At 35.8% G+C, this 20,979-nt stretch overlaps 1 protein-coding gene across 1 annotated transcript in view; it reads left to right on the top strand.

Annotated features, from left to right (window-relative positions):
- LOC115598269 (rho GTPase-activating protein 7-like) overlaps positions 1 to 20,979 on the top strand; it is a 58,011-nt gene that overhangs the window by 10,274 nt on the left and 26,758 nt on the right. The window contains exon 2 of the mRNA XM_030449974.1: positions 112 to 1,276. Within this exon, the coding sequence (XP_030305834.1) occupies positions 221 to 1,276 (1,056 nt within the window). The 5' untranslated portion in view covers positions 112 to 220. The remainder of the gene's footprint in view (positions 1 to 111; positions 1,277 to 20,979) is intronic.

Raw genomic sequence — 20,979 nt, 5'->3', positions numbered from 1 at the left:
TTTTACACTTTTGTTTAAACTGTTCCTTCCCTTTCCTTTTTTTTATTTATTTTTGTTTTTATTTTGATTTGGAATTGATTCAATAACCAGCCATTTTTTTATTTCTTGCAGATGTTAAAATGAAGAAACCCTTTCTCCCTCTGGAGCAGTGCACAGCAGCCATGACATCTCTGGTCCTCTGTGGAAGGTACATTGCAGCCTGCTGCTGAATTGTTATGACATGTCTCTAGCAATCAGGAAAAAAAGCTGGGAAGAACACGTGACCCAGTGGATGGGATTGGCTTTGGAGTCTGTGGAGTATAATACAGCATGTCGTCACGGACTTGTAGCTGATAACTTGCAAACAAGTATGGAAAAGGATGAAATTTTGAGTGTGGACCAGAAAGAAAAATGTGCTTCATTTCCAGAACACTGTTATAGTGCAGAGCTGATTGGCTTCCCTGCAAAGCATCTGGGAAATGTTTCAAAGGAGGTGGATGAAAATGATAACCATGAGGATGAGGAGCATTTTCTGGAGGCCAGCACAGAAACTTTAGTCCATGTGTCTGATGACGATGATGACTCTTCGGCACTCAACATGGATAATACTGATTACCACACCACTGATCTAGGAAGGGAACGAAAAGATGAAGAAACAAATTCAAATGGAGCAGGCTCCTTAATAGAGATGGAACAAACAACAGAGAGTAACAAGGCAACTGAAGCATCTGCAACAATTGGAGATATAAATAAAGAATCTGCCCGTAACCCAGTTCCTAAAGAGGAGATGGAAGAAGATGAGATTTGTGGCAGCGCTGGCCAAAGCCTGGAGCTTTGTAATTGTGAAGGCTTAAATGAAGTAGTAGATGTAGAGAAAGAAGGTCTTTCTAATTCTCCAAATGTGAAAGAAATTATTATGCCTGGGAAGCAGATGCTTCATACTGCTGCAGTTGCACAACAGCGCCGGAAATCTGATGCTTTTAAAGATGGGCTTGGAAAGTCTGAGTCTAATGTGGTAGAGTGTGGGATTTCTTCTGAATCATGCACCAGCAGTGATAGACAACTCTGCTCAGCACTGGAATCCAGTGACTGTCTTATGCAATCTTCTCCTTTCTCTCTCATCCCAGCAGTGGAAAATGGTCTGTATGAAAGTGGTTTCACAGAACCTCAAGTGGCCCCTGGAAACAAATGCCTTTCAAATGTTAGCTCAGCAGAAGACATTCAGTGTTTACATGTAAGGGATCATTTGACCACACAAGAATATCCAAACAGTCAAGTGAAACTGCGCAAAAGAAAGGTAGGATGCTCATAAACTGTAGAGATTTTTTTGTAATGTTTTCCACGATTTCTTTTGAAGGTTATTCCACAGCTAATTGATATGAGATAAAAATATGTCTCAGCCTTGTCTCAATAACTTGCTATATTTTCTTCAAATAGTTTTGAGAATGATGTCTCTATACAACAATCAAATCACATCAGATCTTTTTAAGGTCTGTAAATGGCTAAGCTGTAAATTTGAAAAGTACTTTAATATATTAACTTTATTTATATATATATATATATATTTATATATACGTACATAAATAATTTCATTTAAGTTGTTTGAGGCTGGATGGCTAAGTACCTTCTATGTGTTTAGGGGGTTTTTTGGTTTTATGCTGCTATCAGGTATCATTAGCCCTCTTAGGAAACTAGAGGTTTGGAAGCCTTATTGCTAAAATAGAAGTGGAAAGTGCAGCAAAACTTTCAGGGATAAAGGAGTGGAAATATTTTGCAGTTGTTTGGTTTTCATCTCAGCCCCATGAACATTCTTGCAAGAATTATTACTGAGTTTGAAACAATGTTTTGTCATTTTAAAGCAACCTTAGAATTTCACTCTCTATACAGAGTAAGAAAAAGTATCATTACAGAATTTTAATGGACAGGTTCTCTGGTAATAAAAGTTCCACTGGCCTTCATGGGTGATGCTCTGGCTGTGGCATTTCAGAAGTCTCACTTTTCCAGCTATGTGAGATTCAAGTGATCTCGTAGTAAGTATTGCTCTGAGTTGTTATCAAGAAACAGAAACCTGACTAGCAGTACTAGAAATGCTAAAATTTCTTACCTGTAGGAAGCAGTTCAAGTTTAAAAGAAAAAAAAAAATTAACATCATAGTTAAGAACAAATTGACCATTACAACCTTAGGCTCAATAGCTCTACTTCAGCATCTCATTTGCTTTTTTACTGGGCATAGTTGTTAATATTGATGTGTCCATTTCATATTGTTAGCAAGAAATTTTTTTATAATATAATTTCAACATTCTACAATCAGTATTTGAAAATACAGATAATTTTTTTCATTATGTACAAATGCAGCTACTGAACTGTGACTCTGCTTTCAGTGTACCATGCTATATTTTTACATAGCTTTGAGGTTGCTACTTTCCATTTATCTCCTTGTATCTTGTTTTGAGATCATATATTCATCTTTTAAATGTACACATACAAGAATTATATTTGAAAATACATGTGGAATTTGTGCTTGTGCCACTAAAATATTTTAAAAGACAGACTATGAAAATTCCACTGAGAATAATGGTGAGAAAAACTAAGAAAGGACATGAGCACAGAGAGGAGCAAAATAAAGTGTTATTTTAAGCAAGGTTGAGAGTTACATAGCTGCAGCAACTGCACAGCTGTGTGTGCTGTACAAGGGGATGGAGTCTGTAGATCTGCAGAACTGACTTTGTATCACTTTGGTTAAAGAAGTCTTTACCAACAATTGTAAAATGTTTGGCAAAAGGGAAAAGATATGATCTTCTGTTGCTTCTGGTATTATTTATCTCTAAGTTTGCAGGACACTTCTACAGACAGTGTTCCTGTGTGCAGGATTTTATTGCTTATCTCTAATCATATTCTCTTTTACCAAAGCCTGTCTGTGTTGGTAATAATCTATAATGAAAAATGTGCCTGTGTTTACAAACTTTCCCTGAAAGCCACTTCTGTAATTTTAACAAAACTTTGGAAAAACAACAGACTTGAAACTGAATCCATCCGTAAAAGTCAAGTATTTGCTTTGCAGTGTCATGAAGACTTAAGGGATTGGGAATGGTATATAAAACCTTTTTTCTCAAGGTCAGCAGTTCAAATGCTGCAGTTAAGGCCTAAAACACACCACTGTCTGATTGATGCTCAGTGTCAAATATAGTTGCACATAAATGTGTGCTCACAGAGGTCAGAATATGGGAAAAGGCACATGGAAATGAATTGCTGAAGGCATTTGTGCACCCAAATGTTCAGTGGTACCTTGGGGGATCATTGAAAGGTGATGATCTTTGGGTACTTCCATGACAGTGAAGATCTTAGGACCCTTGAGGAGACATCATTCTGCTCTTGCTGCTATTAATTTTTCTGAAAACCTGTTCCTGATTAACATAGTTTAAACCACTTTTAATTGCGGCAACAGATCATGACCTCCCATCTTATCTTTAGATCTTCTGTCTTCACACTGAAGCTGAGGTGAGACACTGGATCTGCTGTGCTTGCTCTGCAGATGAATGCAGGCTTGAGGGCTCAAGGGCTTAAAGTTTAGCATCTTAGACCAGCTCTAGCTCCACTTCAGTAAATTGCTTTAGCCATGATGGATGTACTGACACTGAAGATACATTTTGCAAAGAGGCCCAGCTGTTACAGCATTCTTTGCTCCCTCAAGTTTCCAGGGTTCAGATTATTAATACACAGCACCTTCTTTTCCTTTGCTTCTCAGAGAGACTTCCTGAGGCGTGGAAATAGGAAGTGACTGAAGTTAATTAAGAGCTATAAATGATGTTAGATATAATTGAAAGATCCCACAGTAATAGAGCTATCATGTTTTTGAGTTGACTGGTAATCAATGCAGTTTATTCACTACATGCAGTTGATGGTTATTAATGGTTCTGAGTAGCAAAAAATTAACTATATATGTCTACACCAACCAGTCACTGCTCTATGCTTTCCCAGGTTAAAGAAATTTAGATTTTAAACAGTCATTTGAGAGTTATACATGATCAGTTTCCAAAGACTGAAATAATCTTTGGAACTAATGACAAGCTCTAATTCTTTTAATGTGGGACATCCCATGTAAGTTCCATGTTCACATTTATAATGCAACAGAGCTTTCAGAGTACAGCATCATGCAAAACCAAAAGAGTATTAATTACTCATTCTTGAGGAAATACCAATAAAAGGAGAATATTTAGCTGCTTTACACTGATTTAAAAATGAGGGGAAAATGATCATTAGCTTGTAAAGGATCTTGCGAATTTTTGCATGTGCCCCATTTTATGTTTTCTCCAAGCTGCTCATCTTATCCAGGGATAACCAGCAAAATCCCTGTTGGGGGATATTAAGTAGGTACATAAATACACCAGAACTATAACATATTTGTTAAAATTATTTTTCAACCTGAAAAGCCACTTCATTCAACACCAGGATAAAAAGGTGGGTTGAAGCATATAAATTCTTACCACTCCCTGAATAAAATAACAGCTGTGGTGTTGCAACCTATATTAATCAGTATTTTGTAAATGCAATTTTTTAAAAAAGGCTAAGATACCTCTTTGCACTAGGAATCAGTAAAGCAATAGAAAGCATCATTATGAAGTTTGACTCCAAATAGCTTGAGTAAAAATCCATGAAATCCAAACCAAAAATGAAATATCAATGGACTTGTCTTACAAATGAAATTGTACCCTATATTTCATTGTCCTCCCTTGCTTCCCCCCCAGATCTCAAATTTTAAGCCCAGAGATTAACTCTTTTGATAGGGGGAAAAAAGTTAGAGAGCCAACAGAGAAAATTAATTTTTCTCTCCTGTAGGACAATGTTGTATCATCTATTATTTTTATTAAAATGCAAAGTGACTCATGATTGTGAAAAAAAAGAAACAAGAAAAGGTTCATTCATAACAGAAAATAGCATTGAACTCAATTCATAGAGTTTTGTAATATCTCTGCATTCAAGGAAAAGAGCCAATGGAGTCTTGAAAAGTATTCTGCAAGCAAAAAGAATTACTATTAATAAGCTTTCTAATAAGGAAATCGTATTTAATATTTAAAACCAAACTCCATCCACAAGATAGCTGAACAATATAATATAAGAAGACTGAGAGGAAAAATTCCTATGAAAAGATAAACAGATTTTTCACTGAATATACAGAAACATGCAAACAGCATATTCTGATTTGATCCAGAGCAAATTCGGGAAACATTCTCTACATGTATTTGAGCTGCTTTACTACAATGTAGCTCAATATCTAGATTTCAGAAGAAGAAGAATTCAATTAATACACACAAATGAACATTATCATGTCAAAATTGTAAGTTACCTGTTCAATTGTTTTCTTAGTTTGTATAAGGTATACCTATCTGCATGTCTTTACACTTGAAGCTAAGCACAGTTTACTGAAAATCTGTCATTCATTACAGCAATGAAAAACTTTTCTATCTCCTATGCTTTATATTCCAGATTGTAATGATATAACAAAAATTTGCTGCTCTGACAGCAGCAATTTTCTCAGGCATCTCAAACTGTGTTCCTTTGCAATGCTTCATAGTGGTGTTATTTTCACTAACCTGTGGAAGAAACAGGTTCTAGACTGCTCAGTCACTGGGGAAATGTATTGTTACAGTATTTTTTTCCTGAGCAGTCCATAGAAAGAGCTTTGGAGTAAAACTTCCAAAGATAAACTCTCTTGGATGTAGAAATCAGGAGTCAAGTTCAAAATAGTTTAGACAAACTGTGATTCAGTATTGAAGTTCTGGTTGCTTATCTAACTATTAATTCTGAAAATTCTGTGATTCTTTTTTAATGTAAAACTGAATGTTTGCTGCAGAGATTTTTGGTTAAAAGTATTAATGAATTCTGTAAAAATTAGAGATTATAAAGTACTGGGAAATTCCTTGCCCACAGTGTGATCAAGTAAGAATTCTATACATAGAGATTGGTTTTGGGAAATGTAATCATTGCATTGTGCCTGGTGATTTGAAGTTTCCTTTTTCTCCCAAGACAGGCCATAGCCAAGAATGCTGCTTCAGGAAGGGCTAACTGTAATATCAAACTACATGGAGTATGTGTGATGAATTTGTATCAGTTTCTCTTCTCAGGTAATAGACTGCATTTTAGTGCTTATGCGTCACTGGAAAAGGAGGAAGTAAACAAACATTTTGGTGTAGAAGTTTATCTCTCTTTTAATATTTGCTACTTGGAATTTTTCTCAACACCCTGCTTAGAAACTTTCCAGTTTCCAAGTTGATGCTATCTCAAAGTCATTCATACAGTCCTAAAAAGTATAATAATTAGTCCTATTTCCTACTTCTCGCTATAATTACTATTATTTTAATCCATTAAATTTAATTAATTATATTTAATTAATCTATTAGTTAATAGATTAATTGCTGTGTGGTTTGCAAAGGATAGTTAAGGACACAGCTAATATCAACACAGGAGCAGTGTCAATGAGATGCAGACTAAGAAAAAGATTATCAGAATGGCATTAAATGCAGAAACAAACACAGGTAGAAGGTTACCTGGGGTAGGATAAGTTTTGTCGCAGTGCCTTTCCCCCACAAAAAAGCTATGAGGTCTTAATGAGTGGTTTTGCATTTTTGTACGGTTGCAATAAAGTTTGTTTCGTTATTTTATCAGTTATACTAATCGGAGAAAAAAATTGCTTAGTTGAATTCAGGCCTTCCCAGCCATATTTGCTATGTGAGTATTATTCTTTGCCCTGGATTTGAAGGCTAACTCTCTTCTAATCTATAATAAATTCTGTTTCACAAGCCCAAAAGCTTTGCTTTTTATACTGATGTAGGAAGTTAGGTTTTTTCCTGGAGCTTCTGCGTCTATCACCCTGTAAATTGATTCCACGGGAAGCCTACAGAGTCTTGCCTGCTGTATTAGTTCTCCCAGTCAAGTTCCTGGGAAAGGTAGTAGGAAAAGCATCCCCCAAAAAATCATAAAAGAGTGACTTATTTTACTGAAGTGGTTTCCTTACAATTTTTTCCTTCCCACCTCTACTCTTCACATTCCATGATCCTTTTAAACTCTATGCTCACTTGTCAGCTGTAGATCCTTACTGTAAGAGTAACATAAGCGTGTTCTGAAAAATAGTATCCAGCATTTTAGATCTTTTTCCTTTTTTATTGCCACTAGAATACCAGAGATTGAGTTTCCAGACCTACCACAAGTATGTCTTTATGAAGTCTTAGTCAGCCTTTACTTCAGTTCTATCTTGGTAGAAATGGGATAATTTAATTATTTTCCAATTTCAAGTCATTCTTTTCATGTCAATTTTTAATTTAATTTTTAAGAATCTTGAAGTTTATTATTTTAATAGAAGCTGGTTTAGTAGCCATCCAGTCTAAACTATTACTGCTTTAGTAATATTTAGGCACATGGAGGTTTTTCAGTGATGAGGGCTGTAGCAATAACTCCAATAAAATAGCTTAACAGAGGAAAGGCAATAATAGGAGATAAATATAAAGAAAAACAACTGGCATGTGCAGGAAATTGTGCATTTTGCTCTATCCTGATTTTGTCTTGGATAATTGAATTAATCTTTTCCTAAAATTCAATCTGCAAATGTGTGTCAGCCAGAGGCAGCTCTGTGAATTGGTAATTTTCAGTTTTTTTCAATTGCACTGCTGCAAAATATGATGTGTAAACACATTTGTTTCCCACAATTTATATTTTCCAATTGAGTATTTTTTAAAGATATATCTTGTGAATATTACAGTGGGCCAATCCTGCAATCAGGAAGAAAAATATCTGTTTTCAGATTACAATGCTCATGAGCAATTCTGAAAATGTGAACAACAATGAATGTTGTTTGGATGTTTGTGGGAGACCAAGGCTTCACTGCTGAAATCTAGGCATTTAAAAACATTAATAGATGTCATTAGAACTACTCTTTTTAGGCTATGTTTGATTACCTTGCTGAACTTGGGTGTTATAATAATTTTTAACCCTAGAGACTGCAGAACCTAATTACTATGGAAACACCATCACAATAAAATTGCTTTCAAATCATTCAGTTCTCTAAATACATTTCTTGTCAACATTTTTTCTTCACTTTATGAAGTACAATGGCAAAGGCAAATACTGAAAATCTGCTAATCTGTTTTTAAAGATGATCATTCAAACAGTGGAAATCTATGTTATCATGTATGGAATTTGAGCATGCTTTTTCAGATATGCTTTTGCTCCTTTTCTGCATCTCTTGTAATATTCAGAATTAATATCCTTGTAATATTCAGAATTAATATTCTTGTAATATTCAGAATTAATTTCTAAAGCTTTTAGGAAAGAGCATGGATCTGTTTTTCCAACTTCATAATACGAATATGAACACCATCAAAAATTGATGAGAGAACTTAAGCCACAGTAGCTTTCTGAAAGCTTAGTTTCTACCCACATGTCTCAGAGCTACAGGCTGTAATATTAGTACAGTGGGTAACTATTACTGAGATCCTCAGTTGCTTCACCACAAAGAATTTGCTGCATTTGCACATTGCTATTAAAGGGTCATAATTTTGGAGGCATTGGGAAGAATTTGGCAAGAGCTGCAAGTAAAGCAAAACAAATAATATGATTTTTTTTAAAAAAACTGAAACCTCCTTGGCTGTCATGAATATTTGTTTCTCTTTTCTGCACTGAAAATTTACTGCCTAAATTTGCCATTTCATAATGAAGATGGAGCTCAAAAATACAAATGGACAAAGCCAGTTTGATGCATGTTTTTTAAATTATGCATATTACCTATGGTAATTAGTAGAAAGTGGTAGTCATAAAGCACTCCGATTATTGTGGTTACATGACCATGAATTTTCTCTGTTGCTCTCACAAAAATATGTATCATAAATATTATCTCCATCTGGGAAGCTAAAGAATGCTTTCCCACAGACTTCCTTTGTGTTTGGACTGAAGTATGATGTATTTCAAACAATCTGAAAAGTATTTAAAACAAGCTCAGAACAGGATGGGACAATTGCCAGGCCATTACAGTATAACCTTTATGCAAATTTTACTTTGACACATTTTTGTGACAGTGTTCAGCAATAAATTTTAAAGGCTGCCAGAGTTGTCTAGACTGCAAAGCAAGAGGCTGTTGCACATCAAGCTATGCATTAGTTGGAGTTCAGCTACCTAAAATGGTCATGAAAGTATTTGTATTTATACACAGTTCACAGTCATGCCCTATAGCTTCACCCAAATGATATTATACTCTCCCAGGAACCAATGTAGAGACCTTTAGTTTCATGTAGTATGTAGTCAGAAATGTCTAATTCTTGTCCAAGTTTGCAATAATTGGCTGGAATAAAACTTCAAAAACATTTTTTGTTTGTTTTTAAAATGAATCTTGAAGAAGTTCTCATTGGTAAGGGCCAATTATTTGCTGTTTGTAGTTTATAAATTCCCAGTTGTAGGTCACATTACATGGATTGGTGACCACTTTCTAAAATGACATCAGATTGGTAATTAACAGCACATTTTTGAGGGCAGCTCTCTTGGAAGAATAAATGGGCATAGTACTGAAAAAACCAAAATTAACATTTCAGTAAATGGGAAGCAAAGTTAAAATGCTTGGGCAAAATCTTCTGGATTAAATAGCATCAATATCCACAGCACACATTTCCACTGGTTAAAGATAATTTCTAAAAAAAGGACTTTTCTACATACAGCTGATCATCTGGCATTTTAATGAGAATAATGTTCACTATAAATTAACACACAAATGAAAATGGAGAGATCTGAGAGGCACACAGAGAGACAGCTTCCATCAAAACCCAGTAAATACAGCAGTAACCTGAAAAGTCAGTATTATAGCATCCTTGCCTATATTAAAGATCCTTTGAAGCCATAGCTATGGTAGAGCAGCCCTTTTGGCACAACCCTTTACTGCAGACATGACCTGTGCTAAAAGCAAAGGCTTTTCTGCTGGTGATGCTGTGTCTGAGAAGGAAGCAGAGAAGGGCAGCCCAGCCTTGCCAGCTCTGGGGCTTGAGGCTTTACAGCAGTGAGGTCTTTGCCACTGTTATCAAAGAGTATTTGGCCATAGCAGCAAAGTTTTGGGTAAGTCAGATGACTGATTCCAATTCAGCAGTGAAAAGCAAAGAAGGAAAGAGAACCCGCCACCCATGGTCTAAATTGCAGCAGGGTGGAAGATACACACAAAATGTTTTCCATGTTTTTGTGGTTTTTTGTGTCTGTGGTGTTTTGTTTTGGGTTTTGAGGAGGGGTTTTGCTTCCCATCATGGGAGTACATGTAACTGAAACACCTGAAAATGTGTTGCTCCTGGTTATGGCCTTTTACTGTTCTCTAGGAATGGCAACATAAGAGACAAAGGGGTCTGTGCCACACATAGGGTGTGTTGGATATGGCTTTTCAAAATGAAACAATACTGTTTCTGCTGCCAAAAAGTACTTGAAGCTCTAGGAGGATATAGCCTAAAATGGTAATGAATTCAGATTTAGACAGATATTCTTCCAGGGAGCAGTACAGCCTCTCTCTATATGTACGTGTGACTGTCTATATGAGATGGAGTAAATGTATGGCAAATGTAAACCAGATCCTTGCTCTCCTTCATAACTGTCATAGCTGACGTCTAACGCCTTTAAAACAATGGAACATAAGGAACTTAGCTTATGCACATTGCATTAATGAAAAATTGGCTTACTGAGGATGGCTTTCAATAACGTGTCATATTACAGCAATAACTTTCACATCTTAAGTTTCACGCTCTTTTAGCTGTTTCACCTTACAAAAAAGTTAGAATAGCAAATACAATATATATTTGTTAAATGGAAATTTATTTATCCTTTCCTGTAAGATGTCTTCTTCCAAAACATTTTTCCACACAGCACATTGAATTAAATAGGTTTCTATTTGTATATCCTGAGTGTCTTATTCAATTGGATAGTTTTGCTTCCACATAAAATGTATCATCTATTATACCCATTTAAAAAAAAAATCTTCAAGGAGCTGATTCTGTTCTTGTACTGCATGTTTTAAGCTCTTACATGGATCCTCAGCCTCCTTAAAAAAGATGTTTTATATGCAGTGATGATCACTGATATGTGATTCATGACTGTTCCTCCAATATGAAGGCATGAAATAGATGAAAAAATTCAGCAGTGCTAAAGCTCATGGCTTGTGCTGTATGTAATTTTAGCTTCCAAATATTTTAAAAGCTGACATTTTACTTCATTGAAAATGAAAAAGCATGGCCACAAGCAAAAATTTGAGAATGTAAACTAAGCTGCTTTCCTACATCCAGATTTCCTGAAACACTACTCTTTTCTTCTGATAAATGCCAAGCTGTATTTAACTCACACAAATTTAGTAGTGCCTGTATGTGTGTATCACACCTCACTACATCTGCTGGGTTTATTCCAGCACAGTAAACTCACCTGTTTACAAATATTCTCTACTGCTTGATGATGACAAAATGATGTGATAGATGAGTACTGTCCTGTTGAGGCTTTACACCTAGAAAGTTAAGTAGACAGAGAGTGAATAAGAGAAGAATTAGCACCAAAAAAAGACAGAAATATTGAGAGACTGTCTGATAGGTGGGTTAAGACTGGAAAATAAGTAGGTGACAATTAATAGATTTTCCATTCAATTCTTAATTGCACAAAACTTTCTCAGCTCACAAAATTGACATCCAGATGATCAATGTGTCTGTTTCCAGGACTTGATAGTCAAAGACAACTTGGGGAGGAGCTTTTCCATATCTGTACCTTGCTTAATTTTCTTGTGGGTAAATATTCTGCAGGAAATATAATTTAGCGCACTCCACAGATATTTTATTAATATTATTTATTACTTTATAAAGTAATACTCTAATTCTTACTGAAGGTTCTTTTGTAACATGTTTTATGACAATCTGATTGTGGTTTTGCAAACGGAAGCCTGTGAGCAGTTATGACTTTGGGGAAATCAACATTAATGAGATTCAGAATACATACATACGTTCCTGAATTTACTCTTTTGGGAATAGTGACAGAAACTTTATATTGGAATGTCAATTAATTTTTTTCTAGGTCAACCACACTCCCTGTCAGATTAAAAAAATCCTTCTTCATCCTACTCATACTCATCTAGTCAGTGTGTTAAGATCACTAATTCTTCCCCCTCACTGCTGCCATTTCAGAAATGCTTTGATTTTTTTTCTCATTTCATGTATTAAGCTCAGTGTGGCAATATTGAACTTTTTAGCCTTTTGGAGCTTATGTGTATTTAGGGGGAAAAAAGATCACTCAATGACAGGAGAATACTGTGTGTTTTTCCCCTTGCAAGCAGTGTCATTTCACAGGGTTTAATACCAGCTGCCAAGCAGAGCCACACAGTTACATGAACAGACTAGGAAGGGGATATGAAGTTGATGGAGGAAAAGGTGGGCAACATCCATGACTCTGACTTTTCATGTGAGGAGGAGAGCTGTCCCAACACCCTCAAGAGTGGCAAATAGTTCCTTGTCCCCTTGCCCAATACTAACTACAGTTGCATAAATCTCATACCCATTCTCATACCCATTTATGAGGCTATCTGACAAAACCCTAAGAATTCTGTGTCTTTTTCACAGCTTTTTTAGCAAGTATAGTCTGCAGTGACTTCATTACCAGTTCTGAATGTCCTGTCCCAGTCCTTTCCATTACGCCCAGTTCATGGAGGAAAAGCTCTCCTGTGTCAACAGCATTGCCTCATGAAGCATAATAATGACAGCTTAAATGTCAGCACTGTTAGTCATTGATGATTGTCTTAGGGTTTAAATAGTAATTTCTTATTTTTCTAGCCAGTGTGTTCAGAGGGAATATTTACCAGCAACAAAGTATAATTGTGGAGCTTTGATCTTTGCTTTGAAATATCTTTTAAAGTGTAAAGAAAATTCATATATGCTGAGAATGTCATTAGAAGCTGTTTCTGGAGTTAGACCAGGATTCTGAAGGTGAAAGGACACTTCTCCAGCTCTCTCAACAAGTCCCTGGGAAAGTTAAAAATAAGTCTTGCTGAAAAAAATATTTGGCACTTGTTATTTGAGAAAATTTCTTTATTCCAGGAACTGCCTCATGTAGCAGAAATTTATTTACCATCTGTGTAGACTTGGAAAATTTTCCATCTTACCAGATACACAACTGAAATAGAAACAGATTTTCCATCCCTAGGCTTTCCACTGATCTCTGCTTTAGGAGAGTGCTGTTGTAAAAACTTATAAATTTTTGTGTTCTCCAAAGGGGGGGTAGATCAATTATAGCCCATCTGTCAAATTCTGAAGTTCTAATTGTGATCCCTTAATGATGGCACCTCACTGTTGAGAAAGTGTGTCACTCGAGGGAAGGAGGGAAGAGTTCACAGACCCAGAAGTTTAAAATGTGGGCTTGTTTTAATTATAATAGTTGTTTTAATTATTATTCTAGTTGTTTTAATTACTGGTACGACAGTGACCTCTAATAAAAAAATATTCACTTGAGAAATTTATTTACTTTGCCTTCAGTACAGCTGTACTTCCTTTATCTCATAGTGATTCAACTGCAGGGGGAGGAAAAAAGTGTTTAGTTTAGTTTGGTTTGGTTGTGTTGTGGGTTTTTTTTTAATAAAAAGCTGAGTCTTGAAGTAACTGGTCCTTTAAAATGTTCCTGAGTACTAATATGAATATACAGCCAGACACAAACACAAGCAGTTCCTGGGATAGAGAAAGTTGTTCAGGAAGAGATGACAGGGGGCACAAATTTAAGTTTTGTTTGCAGACCTTGGTTGTTTTTTTCTCTTTCCTGCATTCTGTGGGTACATTTTACTTTTGTGTACACTGAGAATCTTCAAGAACTATGATTCTTATTTGATGCTTAGATGTCTTTTGATCCTCTCTACCAAAATACCACTTGTCTTAATAAGAAGCTTGGTGTAAAAGGCAGATGTCTGAAATCCATCAGTCTGATTTGGTTAAAGAATAAGAAAAACAATTCTTTTAATCATTACATTTTTGTCTGCTCTTTCTATTTTTACCTGCCTCAGTGTTCATTTTTTTTTTGAAGGTTCATAATTCTGAGTCCTTGAACTAGTAAAATTGTATGAGATGTGACACTGTTTTAACTACAAGTATTCCTGAAGCTTTTAATCTAGCTATTTTGATCTGTATTTTTAACTGCTTTCTGTCTATTTTTTGACTTTTTAATAACTTTCCTATTTGACTGCATAGGGTACAGTAAGCTGGTTTGCATTTGAGCAAAATCATGTAATTTTGAAAATTAGCAGATGTAAAGATGTGGATTTCTAGACATTATGTATCCTCTTCCCATTGCTGCTAAATTATTTGCCATCCTAAAATGAGGAAATCAGAATTTATATTCTCAACATTCACACTCAACAGTGAAAGTTTTAAACATGAGTTGCAGTTTCCAAAGTAGTAGTTTTCCCCATTGCTTTTAGTGAGGTTTGTACTGGTGGGTTAAGGCACAAGAGCCTGCTTTTGAAGTGAGCTTGCTGATTGATGCTATATAAAGCATGGTAAGTGACATGGTGAAAGATGTGAGATAGCAAAATTTGATGTGGCTTGCCTGATTTCATAGCTGTATGGCTGTTTGATAGATGCTAATGCAGTGCTTCACAACAAAGAAAAACTGTATTTTATGATTGCAAATGGCCAGGAAAAAATTTCAGATATTAAGAATTTGAAAAAGGGTCTCAGGGGGAGGAGATTCATACCTGCACAGTGTGAGAGGTATGCCCTGGAAAGACTACTTATCAGGTGTAGTTACAACGACATGAGGATGTTGGACTCTGTCTTCTACCCTGACCAAACTGGCTGCAAGTTATGTAATTGCTCTTGCTGCATAATGTTAAATACCAACCAGTCTTCTGAAGACAGATTTTTCAAAGAGGCTATTACATTACATTTTCCTTTTAGGTGAATTTGATAAATATTCCTTGGTAGAAGAATAAGAGTTTCTGACTTGAAGTCAAAATTGAGCCCCTAAGCAAACTAGGCAGTCTCTTGAAATGTTTTACAGTTTCTGCTTCAGCTGCCTGATTTATATCAGATCAAATGTAAAACTAGGGAAAAATATTTCCCCCCTGTATTTGTGCTTTCTAGTTCTCTCACTAATTCCCAGAAGTCTTGTGGTAATGCGTTCATTCTGTTGGCCAGCTGTTCAGCTCTCCATGAATGCATCCTCCTGGTGTGCATTTGCCAGCGTTTTACAAGTCAGTGTCCTATTCCACTTCAACATAAAACTTTTTTGAAAACAAAACTGGGGATCTAGACAGAGGATGTAAAAAATACAAGCATAACCAAACTCAATCTAAGTGTAAGGGAATAACAGATAGCACAAATTATAAGCAGCAAATCGCTTTTAATATTTGTTTTAAGTAGTACAGAGAGGCTTTGTTTTATTTACTAGGTATTTTTTTTCTCTAACACAATTAGCTTTCTTTTGCTTTTCTTAATTACTTCCCGTAGTAGAAGGGAAGTCTGGCTCCATTCTGCAGGCTGCTTGTAGTAGTACCCTATAGTAAAGCAGGGAAGACCTCCCACTATTGCCATTGGTATTAGGTCCAGTATTTGGTAAGGGTAAAATTGTTAGCTGCAAATATAAAGTTTGTCTGTACAGAGGGAAAAGAGCATAAGAGCAGACTGAAAGAGCAATATCCGATTTGTTCCCTCTTGGACCACATTTTTCACCAAAATTGCCTAGTGGGATCATTAAACACCAAGTATTAAGGGAGCTGAGAATGGGGATAGTTTTATCCCTGGTGTTACCTCAGATTCTTCAAGGCAAAAGAGAAATTCATCAGCTAGGAATCATTGCTCCCTCATGTTTTTAAATCAAAAAGGTAAAGGGAATATTTGCCTTTGGTTTATTTTAAGACTCTCTCTCTGTTTACTGTGAAGCCTAACATTTTATCCAGTGGTATAAAGTGCTTTGATTCAATTTTAAATATAATTCTGTACAGACTGGGAAAACTCTTGTTGTGCATAGAATTCCATAATAGTAAGTACTGTTTATAGTGGGTATTTAGGATTTGGGCCATATATCTAATTTGGATTTTCTCTTTTATTTAACATTGACTGAGATGTAGACTCAGGCCACTGTTGCAGGAGGCACAGCAAATTCTGACTGTGACTTAACGCAGTAATGCACAAGGAGGCTCCATGTCAAGAGGAATCTGTGGCATCTACTTCATTACACTGTTGGTCATTCTCTGCCTGAGTGATTCCCATTACTCCATGACAAATAGTAAGATTTGTCTTTTCTACCATGACCAAAGCATAAAATATTCTACCTTTCTCTGAGACTCCCCATATCGTATGCACATGTATTATGTGGCAGTGGTTTTGATCATTTTTGACAGCTTCTTGAACAGTTGCTTTGTGATTATATCACTTCACATGTTCTGAGGGGGAAATAAGATAAGCATTCACTTGTTCCAGTTCAGTCTATCTTGTTAAAACAGTTTCCATCTGTGTATTTTTTATGTTTTAAAAGGCAGTATAAGGATCTCTAGAAGTAATCATTGCAGAAGATTTTTGTGAAAAACGGTATATAACATTTATCACAATCTCCAATAAACACCCTATCTTTTCAAGTTGTTGTTTAGAAAATCTAGCTAAGAGCAGATTGGGAAATGCTGCTGATAATAACATCAGTGCAAACATCAATAAATCAAACCCGAGAAGTCATCTTTTTCTCAGAGCTGCTAAAGACTTGAAAGTTCTTTGAATTCTAATACTTCATTAAATCTAGAATGTATAGCATGCAGGCAAAATGAACAATTTTTTATTTTCAATGGCAAGTTGAATCCCATCAAATATGTAATTTATAAGACGAATATTCCAATTGAAATAATATAATGTACATAAACTAAAACAAAGACAGACAATAGAAAAAGAGTTTGGATGTGACTTGAGGTTTTTTGCAAATTTAAACCTATTGACTTAGCTTTGGAAGCCAGAAATTTTGAACTACTTGCTAAATCTGTTAATAACTATTTAATTACACTTCTCATTTAAAGTTTTCCTGTGGAATAAAAGAGAAGTAAACCAGTTCAGATTGGGACAGACGATCTTTTAGGAGTGTTCTGATCACATCTACTTCTGCCAGATGTTTAAAGAGATGTCTTGGCAGTCACTAGACCCTTCCACCTTTCCTTGGTTTCACTGAATATCAGAACCAATGCCTTCTGACTAGTGATGAAGATATTTCTGCTGGGTTAAATCTAATCTCACATGAACCACCCCACCTGAGACAGGATAAGGCCAGTTGTATGGGAGGGCAGGAGCAGCACAAAAGCTCAGTGTGTTGACAAGGAGGATACGGACAGAAGAAGGACAAATCTGGATGTTGTACTCTCACTACCCGTATCCACATGAGTTATACAGAAGAACCCACTTCTTTGTCACTTAGTGACATTGGATGTCACATCCATTGGATGTGACAGTTGCCCTATTATCTTTTTTTTTATTGTAAGAAAGTTTTGTGACTATGGGAAAATATACTGATAGAAGGACAGAGGAAAAATGATAAAGAAACAGGTCTCCAGTGTTAACATTTCGCTCAAATGAACTGCTTCATGTGAGCCAGGGCTCCTACAATAGCAGCCTGTGCTAAGTTACACTGAAGTGGAATTTACTAACCGGAAAGATAACGCTTGTTCCTTGAAAGAAAAACTCAAAAGATTTGATAATTAGCTCTCAGAGGAGTCCATTGGTTATTTTACAGCTGTGGAAAAAACAGTAGAGGGCTTATTTATTGACCTCGCTATCTGATAAATCAGGAAGAGATCAGTGTCATGGAATCTTTTTGAACAGACCACCTCCTGACACTGGGAAAGATCCAGATGAGGTCAAAGCCCTCAGCTTCCTGTCTAAAAGAGGAAAAGGAGAAAAGAAAAATCTGATAAACATAAAGCTACACAGAGCTGTTTTGGAAATCTCTGGAGATGAAGAGAGGCTGGGGAAAGTATTTTTTGAAAAAGAGACTCATTAAATGCAGCAAGACTATATGCATTCAACAATATCAAGAAAATTCTGATTTAAATTTTTTTTCCAATTTGATTGCATTGTCAGAACTGAGTCTGAAACATGAGAACCATTAATGAAACCTTCCCAGCAGGCACAGTCAGAGCAAACAGTCATTACCCCACTAACCAGAGCGTTAAATACACTTCCAAATGTTTCCACTCCAGGGAGGGATCAGAGAAGCAGGGTTACAGAGGGGAACTCAGCCCGGTGGCCAGTATGGCCTGATTTAGCCTTGGGAAAAAAGCTTATCCTGCCTATCCTCCTATATCACTTTCACATCTTTACAGTGGAGCTAATATAGTTTGCCCTTGTCACATTTGTTTTGAGGTTAACTGCATTAAAAATGCACTGAATTTTTGTATTGATAGGAACACTACAATTAGCTGAGATGCACAGGTTGATGTTCAACTGGAGTCTTGAGAAATATCTTTTAGTGCTGCAGTATCACAGTGCTTGTAACACTCTCATCCATTTGGTATTAAAAGTCACAACTTTTCCCAGAGAGAGCAAGTCTCCCATTTTTGAAGAGAGATCCCATACTCCCATCTTCCAAGCTGTATAAACATTTTTTTTAGATGAAATTTTGATAGTTTCACAATCTCATGAAAAAACTCATTTTTATGTGCTTTCTGTATCTCTGACATATCCCTACAACAGCCTGAGGAAACTATATGATCCTTTTCCCTGTGCCCTTTTCTGCCATTTTAATTTCGTAAGCAAGAGTTCCTTTCAGCTATGTTCACCTCTCTTCAGAAATTTCACAAAAGCTCAACCTTTTTTGAATGTATGTACTACTGAAATTAATTGCATGTTTAGAGACATTTATCTTTCTAAGCATATAGATCTGTGGCAGCAGAAGAATCTAGCATGAATGGAGTCAAAACCATTCCTTTAAAATAGTCACTGGACAAAAGAAGGGAAACTCAGAATGAAAGGTCTCTCCTGGGCAGATGGATACAAATCAGATTGGTGAAAGCCTAATTTCATTGCTTGTAATCTCAGTTGCTTCAAAAAGCCTCACATTTCACCCGCAGATATAAAGCTCTATTATCGTGTCTTTTCTTAAATGAGGAAGAGCCAAATGGTATTTTGCTCATGTTAATAAACACACAGTGAAACAGACATACTGTCATTTATGTCACAGTGATATGAGTCAGAAGAAGCAGGATTTAACTCAAATAACAGTGGAACTGCAGTTTATAAATATTTTATAGGAAATTCTGGCATGATTATACACTTATCTTTCTGCTTCATTTTGATAAGGGTAATTTTTATTTCAGTATTAGATTTCTTTACAGTAAAACATACTTTCAGATTCCAAATGTCTTATTCTTCAAATTGAGCAATCAGTAGTTGAACATCAATGCCCACAAGGTGCCTTGAATGCTTTTAAAGCTTGCAGTGTTGTTGTTGCTGTTCTTCCTTTGGTGACACCAGATGGTGGTGACACTGGATTCTCTACAGCTTGCCTTGGCACTGGCTCCAGATTGGGTCAGGTTCTTTCCCCAGACACAGATTCCTGTGCATTTCTGCTCTGTATTTCTGAGACTTCACTTTTTTGGCTTTTCTTGTGAATCAGTAGCCAGAGTTTTTATGCAGTTTCTTCCCTGAGCTGATTTTTTTCATGGTGTGTCTTGTGTTAACCCAATAAAAATTGGCATATACCATAGATAAAAATCAAACCAAATAACCTGATATTAAATATATATAGATATAATCGCGTAGGGTTGGTAATTCTTCAGTTTTATTGGGATAATGCAGTCGTATCTCATGAGATAATGTTTGATTAAATTGGGGGAAAAAATTGGAGTACACTTAAATGCTCTCAAGCAAGTTATCTCAAGTTCTCTAATAGAAACATTTTGATTGTATGAGGACATAGGCTAATCTGTGCCAGCTGCTCTGTAGTTAACTATTCCAAAAGTCTCATTCTCCCTTCTCAAGCAATTTTTTTTTCTCTGCAGACATATTTCATGCAAAAGCTATGCTGACCTTTAAAGATGTTTTATATTTTCGTCACAAGATATGGTGACAGTGTTTATTTCTTTTAATATCAGGACACCCTGCATATAAAATGTCTTTCAAAAAAAATAGCAAAATATCTTTTTATTTCTTCGTTTCTGAAGGGTAAATAACTGTTGAGCTATATGCCTACTATAGAATCTAGAGAAAATTTCAAGACAGAGTAGTACTATTTTTTCATCATGCAGAAGACTAACTATTATTTTTAAAGATGTTAGTAAAGTTTGTCAAGGATTTATCTATTCCTTTAATTCTTTACCTCATGTACTCATTAACTGGAGATGATGGCTACTGTTTACCTTATGGACACATCTAGAAATAATAGGTATAGAAACACTGTTCCCTACTGACCTATACAACTTAAAAATATACAACCCATAGACATTCTTTTCTCAAAGATTATATACTCTAAAATGTACAGTGCTACTTTTATTTAGTGTTTTTACTTAGCATTCAGTTTCAGAGGTAAATAAGTAGGGCTTCAGCAGTTTAGTGGCTGCATTTCCAATAGGTCATTCTGCTCAAATCCTATTTGCACAAAAGCAAGACAATGCTTCTAAATGAGGGGCATGGGGTATACATCCGTACATGCTGGGGGAAAAATATCTGTTCAGGATATATCTGACTACCAAAAGTCACTCTGTTGCACTTGTAGAGCCTTCTAAGATTCGTATTTCTGAAGTGTGAATCATAGTAAACCCTGTCAGTTTTTAATCCCAAAAGACCAAAAGGATCAAGTCTAAAAAGAAGAGTGGCATTTCAGCTTGTTATCAATAAAACAAATGAAAATAAAGTAAAAAGATATGTAAATGCTTCAAATTTAGGCAGATTTTGAGGCAAACATTTCATTTTGTGGTGGGTTTATACCTTTTGCTTGGGGACGTGCTGTTGTTTCTGCATCATGGCTTTGTGATTCATTAAACTTCCTTTCTGTACAGAC

This window comes from Calypte anna, chromosome 4A (genome assembly GCF_003957555.1).
Source record: "Calypte anna isolate BGI_N300 chromosome 4A, bCalAnn1_v1.p, whole genome shotgun sequence".
NCBI lineage: Eukaryota > Metazoa > Chordata > Aves > Apodiformes > Trochilidae > Calypte > Calypte anna.
This window is presented reverse-complemented; position numbering and strand designations above follow the sequence as displayed.